Here is a 9,717-nt window from a genome sequence, read left to right on the forward strand (position 1 = left end):
TTTGGTACATTTTGTATATTTTTTATTTATTTAAAAAAACACACTCAAGCAAAGTTGTATACATCTTTCTAATCATTCTTTACACTTGGACCAAAACTTCTTTTGCATTCCAAAATATTGTATTTGAAGTGTGACATAAATGAGACAGAATGACAATCGTAACTTGTCCAACAAGCTGTTTGACTAGGAGAATATAAATGCAGGAAGGTTTAGTCAGCAAACCAGACTCAAATATCAACCACATCAAGTATAACTGCATGTAATAACTTTATATTTATTCATATTAAATTCCAGTGATTATCTTTTATCATCTTAGGAATGACAAAAACACTAATCACCATTCTTTCAATAATGCAGTTACATATATATTAAACATATATATATATATATATATATATATATATATATATATATATATATATATATATATATATATATATATATATATATATATATATATATCATTAAATGTAATAATGCCAAATATAATAACTTAAATACTTGTTAAATACTTACAGATCATATTTTTTTTTTTCATATTTTTCATAAATGACATTTAACAGGAACAAAAACAGAAATGAAAACAAAATACATTTCAATCGTTCTGAACAGAAATGTTTATTAAAATGTATAATTATCTGGTTAATAGCATTTTTTTTTATTGTTCTCTTTATTATATTAATTTTGGGAGAAAACATGAATTTTAATTGTGTGTGCAAATGTGATGTTGATGCATAATGTAAATTCAGTGTTTCAGTTACATTCTCTGTCTTTGCCCACAATCCAGTGACAGGATTTTGAAATAACAAGCAGAAAACAATAAAAGGCATGACTTCCATCGCATCCAAGCTCCATGATCCACATATTTATATACATTCTTCATTTAAATGCTTTTCTTGCAAAGGATGTTTTGTAAAGTTAAAATCAAATCAATTTACCGTAAATTCTGGACTATAAGCCGCTACTTTTTTCATAGGTTTTGAACCATGCGGCTAATACAAAGGTGCGGCTATTCTGCAGGTTTTTCCCACCGCTAGGGGCGCTCTAACCGGAATTAGAATCAAAACTAAGACAAAATAAATACAAAGAAGAATACGCTAGTTCCTCTTTAGCAGATATAAGTCGGTAGAAGCGGATAGAAGGACGACAAATGACCAATCCTGTCAAACTCTATCTTTTCAAATCCTCACCCCTTCATCATGGAACCCACACGAAGAAGTTCGTATGATGCAAGTTTTAATTGAAGGCCATCGATCTCGTTATACAAGAAGGACACCACGCTGCTGCTCGGAAGCTTAGCGTCAATGAGTCTATGGTGAGACGCTGGAGGAGGCAGCGGGAAGAGCAAAACTTTTTTAAATAGAGCGGATGCGGCTTATATGCAGGTGCGGCTTGTTTATTTTTTTATTTTTTTATTTTTAAAAATAGAGCGGATGCGGCTTATATGCAGGGGCGCTTTATAGTTCAGAATTTACGGTACTTCAATTTCGGAATAAATGTTGCCCCTATTTGTCAGTCGAGAATGATTGTCCAATCACATAAGGCATATAAAAAAAAATCAAAAGTGGGAGGGTCTGAGGTGCCCCAAGGACAGTCTGAAACAAGCTAATTAGAAGTCAGCCTCAAGTCACATGCATTTCAAAAGCTTTACATACCTAATAGACAACCATTAAGTTTGACTTTAAAGCTGTCATTGATCATCATATTTTTCTCTTTTGAGAACTGATTGTTTTATCAAGGTATTAGCAAACGAAAAGGACATCCTTAAGAAAAAAAAAATAGTATGTGCTTTAGTAATTTGTCAACATCTGCGTCAGATGTTTGTGTATAAATACTTTCAGCTCATTTGATGTAATTGAGTTGACTGTGCTTCACACAATATACCACATAAACAGTTTTAACTTACACTACCTATAAAAAGCTACTCTCGATACTTATGAGAACACTCTTGTTCGACCAGTTATTAAGTTTGTGTATCACAAACAAATTTGTTAAATAACCTCAGTTGGTGACAATAGTGAATGCGTGCACCTGGGAGGTTATAAATAAACATTAAACAGACATACTTTCAGTTATCTTTTTCTTCTGGTGCAGGTGTGTGTGTTTTGCTTCGTGTTGCATAATAGTAGTAATAATAGCAATAATAGTTTGTCTTTCCTTTTAAAAAAGAAAGAAAAGAGTGCAATTACTTACATGCATATGTCATAGATTGTGTGGTGGTTGTAAAAAAAAAAGAAGAAAAAGAAAAAGAAAAAGAAAAGACTTAAGCCTAAACTTAAGACAAAAGATTTTGTTTGCATCCCAGGAAGCTGAATCTAGTTTGAAGTTAGTCCAGAGTATGTTCCTTTATACTGTGCTGACAGGCCTGCAGAACGAGGTGACCAGGCCAGCATTAGAGGTGACCTGCGGCCTTATTTGACACAAGCTGATGTGAGTGATGAACTGCTGTTTGACAAAGTCAATCAGGCATGTGCTCACGAAACCGAGCGACAAAAAAAAAAAAAAAAACAAGTCCAGCCAAATGCCCAGAAATTGCACACAGTTCAATCCGGGGACATACCTAAAGGGAAACAAATATGTCCGAAATATCCAGAAAAAAACTGAGCTGAGAGAAATGCGCACAGGCATGGCTCTGTTGAAAGACCTTAGTGCCGAAGTTTCTCAAATTTGAGAGTCAATTAAACAACCTTAGGTCATGTCTACTCAATGTCCTCCTCCAGTGACAGGAGTCACCAGTACACCTTATCCACCAAATCAGTATGCACCTCCAGGTTACTGGCAGCAATCTGATCAGCAGAGAATGGCAATTCAGCGACACACAGTGATTCCCAGTGCAACGTTATCAGTTCCCTCCAAGTCGGGTAAGGAAATGCCTTGCATGCCGACAAAGTAGATTAGATATCTATTGTACTCACTGTTACAAGTGTGATGATAGTGACCATTTCTCAGCTGGCTGTCGACCATGGGTACCCATGATGCATCAGGTAGGTCATTTAAACGAGGCTGGGTCACGGCCTCGACAGGCAGTGACCGGTGCTGAAGAAGAGTCCCCTCAAAGCTGTACATATTATGGCACCATCCATTCTAACCTAATGTTGAGGAACTGTGCAATTGTAGGCAGATGCTATACTGCTCAAAAGCATGTCAAGCAGATCACTGGGCAGATCATAGGAAGCAGTGTAGATTAGATTAAAAAATAAATGTAAATCTTACCTCTGCTACCACAAAACGGAGATTAAATAAAACCCATTTGTGCTGCACTCATTGGAAAATCATTGGGAGGACGCAATACACACAGTGGTTCGCCAAGTGGGAAAAGGTAGTTCTGTCTATGAGGTAAAACTGGAAAGAGGAAAAGGAAGGTCAAGGGTTCTACACACCGAAACCTTTTGTTACCATGTCACTACCTACCATTTAAATTGGAGCACCAACCAGAGCCAAAAGCGAAGAGGAAAAAATGCAGACCAACCTTCACGGAAAAAAGCATGATTGTGACTCAGAAGATGATGAAGAATGTGATTATTACTACTTACCTGCGGCCCAGCTTCAGCAACCTGTGGGACAAAAACACAAACTCGCGTCTGCATTTAAAGACCTGCAATCTTTTGACAGAAATGAGTTAGAGGAAACCAAATTACTGGTTGTCCAGTTCAGTGAACCTGAAAAGGAAGGAGATGAAGGAGAAGATGTGGGGGTGGAGGAACAACTGGCCACTGATGATGTGGTGAATGGACCTGCAGCACAGAGCAAAGGTAACGATGAAAAGACAGCAGGGGTGCCAAAGGTTTTGAAGAGAGAGGAGACCACCAAAGACATTACCTTGGTACTCCGCATGCTATGGGATAGAGTATCTACATCCAGGAACGTCTTTGCCTTTCCAATATAAAATACAGGACTTGAATCAGTGGGCTCCCCAGGACAGTTTTATCAACCCCACTATTTATACACATACAAAGAATTATATGCACATTAGAGAGGGTGGTTTAGTAGATGGAAAAGTGTCTTAAAAGGAAGACAGGAGACTATATGGTTCTCTAAACAGACCTTTATTGTAGAACTGTAGATACAGTACGTACACATGTTTGCATAACATGATATCAACTGTTTAAGTGAAAAGCCGAACAATGCAAGGGTCTTATTCGCCAAGCCAGAGTGTACTTTGATCATCAGGGTGAAAGATTTGAATCAGAGGAAAAGAAGTGTGCTCTCATGTTAACCTTACTTATCAGAGAAGTTTTTGAATACCCCTCTGGAGGCCAAGATATTTCAACCCAGATTATTAGTATGCAATCGAATTCAAAACCTCTCGTGCCCAAAGTGGCTGGAATGATGTTGCTGTGAAAGCCATGTTTCAAGTTTATCAACCGAACTACAGACAGAACTAGCCTGCAAAGGGGAGGATTTGGGTTTTTCTGAGTTTGTTAACCTGGCCATCAGAATTCATGAGACAGTCATGAGACCTCACCTCATGAGACAATCCCAAAACTAAAATGAAGAAAGGGGATCCGCTTAATTCACCAACACCAACCAAGGCCGAGACATGTCAAGAAATCGAACCCATGCAACTCAACATTTCCTGGCTTTCTGAGGGAGAGAGGGAGAAACACAGACGACTTTGTTTGTGTTTTTACTGTGGCGCCTGGCTATGCAGTCATGATCCTAACATTTCCTGGTTTAACAGAGAACTCACTGGTTGGTCGACCTTCTGTCAAAATCACTGCTTCCCGAATAATCCCCAAATGTGCCTCACAACCAGCATAGAAAACCCTGCCTGGATAAACCCATAAATATCCCTGCTTGCTACCAGGACCTCTCTGATGTATTTAGTAAAGTCAAAGCGACACAACTGCCACCTTACCGACCCTAGGAGGCCACCATCTACACAAAACTGGACTTGAGGAGTGCCTAAAATCTAATCCGCATCAAGGAGGGCGACTAGTTGAAGACTGCATTTCTCACCATCAGGGGGCACTATGAGTATCAGGTAATGCCGTATGAACTAGCCAACTAAACCACTATCTTACAATCATTCATCAACAAAATCTTCAAGGACAGTATCAATTGGTTTGTCATCGCTACATTGACGACATCCTAATATATTCTAAAACTGAGTCCGAACATATCAGGCGCTTGCCCGAGTACTAACTGTGCTCAACCATCAGACTTCCTCTGCAACTACTTCCTGTTTGAAGGCTTTATAACCAGAGGCCCTCCATGTGCTCAAATGCGAAGTATTGCCAGTTCTGCCTTACTGAGCGTTATTTAAGTTATTCTGCCTGAATTCCTTGTGTATGATTATGCCTTGTTTTCTGGTCACTATTCTTTGGATTTGCCCCTTTTGCTCTGTTTGCCTGGTTTGGATTGTATTATTGGTTTTGACCCACTGCCTGCTTACCGACATTGCCGTTTGGATTTGCCCTATTAAACATCTGCGAATGGATTCTAATTCTGCCTCAACGCTGTCATTACACTCCCTAACACTGTTCGGGAAGCAGACACACTCTGTCACTTTAAGATTAAAGATACATATTTTTAACATAGCCTTCACATAAAACACTAATACGCTTATATTATTCAAATCCATTAAAGGATTTTTAGGCTGCATTAATTAGATGACCTGGAACCAGGAACACTTCTCATAAAACACAATGTACTCAATACATTGTAAAAGAATGGCATCTACGCTAATGTTAGTCTGTTTCTTTCTTATTCTGTTTCTCAGTTTGTATCCAGATCAGATGGTGGATCAGCACCCAGAGATGACGTTCATTGGAGACCAGAACACCTAGATGACCACCAGAACCAGACGCACAATCTGACATAGCTGCATTGAAAATTTAATTGAAATCCAATAATTGTTACATATACACAGGAACAATGAGAGACACACACACTTCAATCTTTGAACAGGGACAAAGAAATGCAAACAGAGGTAGCACAAACCATCCAGGGGGGAGTGCCCTCTAGGGCAGTTCGTGGGCACTCCAGCAGCTCAAGATCATAACAGTTGCATCTAAATTTTTCCCCTTTTTTTAAATTTCTGCTAAATTGTTTTTGGGACAACTGTTTCCACGATTGATTGATGAGAAATAAATGAAATCAACTTATTAAATTTAAAATTCAAATTCTTATTGTTGTACGAAAATTAGCTATACTGTATAATACAAATGACATTAGAATGCAGGTATCAGTCTCATTAATAGTGAGGGTTCTTTTGTAGCCTGTATACATTTTTGTAGCCTGAAAAACAAAAAGGTTCAATCTACAGAAGCTCAGTGTCAATCTCAGTGCTCAGAATGCAGACAGACCACTCTCAGAAATAAAGGTACAAAAGCTGTCACTGGAGAGGTACCTTTTGAAAAGCTCCTCTTTTGTACCTATTATGTTCAAATCTGTACACATTTTAAGCACTAATACGTACCTTTAAGGTACAAACATGTACCTTTTAAAGAGGTACTGCCCCAGCAACGTTTTTTGTAGATTTATTTATTAGAGTGAACTTTATAGATCAAAGGTGGCAAAAAAGTATTAGTTTTAAAATTGAAAAAAAAAACTTGTGGTAGCTGAGATTCTTATTGTGATGCCAATAATAGTTCTAAAACATTCCATCTAAGGAGTGTCACAGAAAACCGAAACAAAAGACATTTTGTTCAACTAATAACAAAAGTCTGATCAGCAAAAAAGTGTACGAGCAGGTTTAGTCAACACACTAGTCTCTTTGACTATCAACCACATACCATCTACAGGTAATTGAAATATTTATAATTTTTTACCGTTATAGATGGTAACTTTTCTATATGCAGTAATCAGTTAGCAGTATGTTATAGATTAGCTAATGAATTAGTTGGTTGTCATCATATAATCATTAATAAGTGTTTTATTATGACCCACAGTGTATGTTTTAGTATTGCTACAACTATACCCATGTTTAATTGTGACTGGTTTTGTGGTTCAGGATCACAAACACTTAATTTCTTATTATTCCCTTAGATTTCAGCAATTTATTCAAAAATGTTGCAGTTTTTTCTGATTCTGTCTGCAGTTTATGCCATAAGCATGGCAGCGTGAGTATTACAACACTGATACAATTGTTCGGTTTTTAAATAAGTAAGCAGATAAATAAACAACTAAATATAGAAATACAATATACAGGTACAATGTAAACAAGAGTGACTACAGCTCTGCCATTTATTTTCTTGAATAATCCTTCATAGACGCAATAATACGTGCAAGACTGTTTTGAAAGCTATTATTCATTTTTTCAGCTTTACCTGATCTTTTCTCTTACTCCCCTGCTGTTGGAGATGGCAGTGGGACTGAATTTTCCACCGCCAGTGAGGGTTGTATCACCGTATCAGAGTCTGGGAATCCAATAACTACTGGGCATCCAGTAACTACATCACTGGGTAAGTTTCTCAAGCACCACTCGACAGATTTCGAATCACCCATACTTTCAAATTACCAAAAATTTAACAATTATTACTTTTTTTTAAATTATGACTTTAATTTATTGGCATCAATTGATACTACGAATGCTTCTCTCAGGGAAGCATTTGTGATTTAATGTATGTAATAGAATTTTACATTATGCATGTCATTGTTTATGGCATATGCACTATTGAACATTTCCTACATTACCTATTAGGTTCCAGCTGAAGTACGAGAGTAACTGGACGGCACTGGTTGGTGTAAATAGTGGCAATCCATCGGAAATTACACTCGGTGACAAAGAAGCAATTATTCAGATCTCTGGAAAGTATTACTCTGGTTACATCTATGAGCTTGTGTTTGTCACTAATCAGGGGCGCTTATTTAAAGTGGGACAGTCTAGTGGGTTCTCATTTAACTTCTATCCAACCCAGAAAGGAAATGAGCTGCGTTTTCTCAGTGGACGACAGAATGGAATGGGCATCACCTCTATTGGGGCTCACTGGGCCGCAATACGTATGAAGTAAAATATTTTTAGCATAAATTTTGTGACTTTACTAATCTACAGAGATGAAATAATCTTGTACTTGTGTAACTTTAATGATTTGATTATATTGTTTTACCTGTAATACATTCATAGAGTGTTCTTGTGTCTGTGGCAGTTTGTCTCATTGAGTAATTCATTTATTCGTTTATTACAAAGATATGAATAAACTACAATAATATCCAAATGCCTTAAATGTGTGATATATGGATAAAATAATAAACAGGCTAAAAAATGGGAACTTGTACAGCTTGACATGAGGAAAATGTACAAAAACCTGAATACATCACATGAATATGCCACTGAATATGTTATAAACAGTATGTATATTTTATAACATAATATATTTCCTCAGGCAATATGATGTCAATATTTATCAGGGTAACAAATGACACTAAAGTAATGAAGAAAAGAGAATTAAATAAAATGCAACACAAAACCATACTTAATGTGCATTGTTCATGATAAAATAACAAGAAACATTATTAAAAATTATTAATTTGTGATGTGTCAAGCAGGGACGTCTTTTTACTGCTAATTACTGTTGCTTTAATTACTGTTTCAGTGCTGCATTTTACATTTTTGTTTTCTTTTAAAAATTCTCAAACATTTTAAGTGTTAAACAAAAAGTTAATTTAGAACAGAATATAGTGTGCGTCACCAATGCCATTACCCTTATGCCATTTCAGTGTATATTGAAAATTTACAGTGGTGTGAAGAGTAACTAAAAGCCATACTTAAAAGTAAAAGTACAGATACCTTACAGTGAAAATTATTGCTCTACAAGTTACAAGTCACCATTTCCAAAACAACTTGATTAAAAATATTCGAGTATCTGCTTTAACAGTACTTGCATATTGTATGAAGTATAGGAGAAGCAGGGGAGAAACAGGCAGAGGCACGGATCTATGTGCAGAGAGAGCTAGAACAAATAATAAGCCAAAAACCACAGGGAACTGAAACAGATTGGCAGACAAAAGACAGCCATTACATTCAACAACTCGCAAAGAACTAAAGAAACACTAGGGCTGAATATACAGTACACAGCAGGCTAACAAGCTGAATGAGATAAGATACAAACTGACAAACACCATGGGAGACAGAAAGTGACAAATGTCCAAGTCAAGGTAACAAATGCAACAAAAACAGGAAAGAGACTATTACGAAAAGGGCAATCAAACTTATTTTCTAAAACCAGAATAAAATTGAACTCCTCAAAACTGCTAAAGCAAAACAAAAAAAATACCGCTCAAGAAGGTCTCTTCAGTATGACAGATAAATAAAATCATTTTAAGGTTCTTCTCTCGCTGGATGTGCTGGTTTGGGCCTCATTACCAGCTGGAGTCAAATATAAAACACCTGTGATGCACAACTGCTGGCTGAGGGGCTTACATTCACGTAAAGTAACCTTCTTGACAAGTTTGGGTAATAGTAAATTGCACAACATATAGCACTTGCAGTACCCTGTAGTTGGTGATAGCGCTTATTTTGTAGCATGAATAAACTACTGCAGCAAAGCTAGGTGCAGTGCAAAATGTAATGAGTCACTGAAACATTCATTCCAAATGTAGTGGAGTACAGAGAAAAGTTACTCTCTACTTAAAGGGCTGGTTCGGTGCTTATTAGTCTAATCGCTTGTTTGTTTTGTTTTTCTACACTAAACAGGTACATCACTGCACAAACAACCCTTAGACTTATATTTGTTATTATTGTAATAATTAAAAAGACTAACGATTTAACGTAAA

The 9,717-nt window shown here is 36.8% G+C and overlaps 1 protein-coding gene across 1 annotated transcript; it reads left to right on the forward strand.

The window, feature by feature from the left end:
* Positions 1–7,267: 7,267 nt before the first annotated feature.
* On the forward strand, positions 7,268–8,074 carry LOC122360798 (zymogen granule membrane protein 16-like; the record flags this gene model as incomplete). Its single annotated transcript, XM_043261659.1, is given in 3 exon segments — positions 7,268–7,349; positions 7,352–7,406; positions 7,646–8,074. Coding segments are annotated over 3 exon segments (447 nt in total), but the record flags the coding sequence as incomplete, so codon positions are not given.
* Between the last annotated feature and the right edge of the window lie 1,643 nt (positions 8,075–9,717).

The sequence above is a fragment of the Puntigrus tetrazona genome, chromosome 16 (genome assembly GCF_018831695.1).
Source record: "Puntigrus tetrazona isolate hp1 chromosome 16, ASM1883169v1, whole genome shotgun sequence".
Classification (NCBI taxonomy): domain Eukaryota; kingdom Metazoa; phylum Chordata; class Actinopteri; order Cypriniformes; family Cyprinidae; genus Puntigrus; species Puntigrus tetrazona.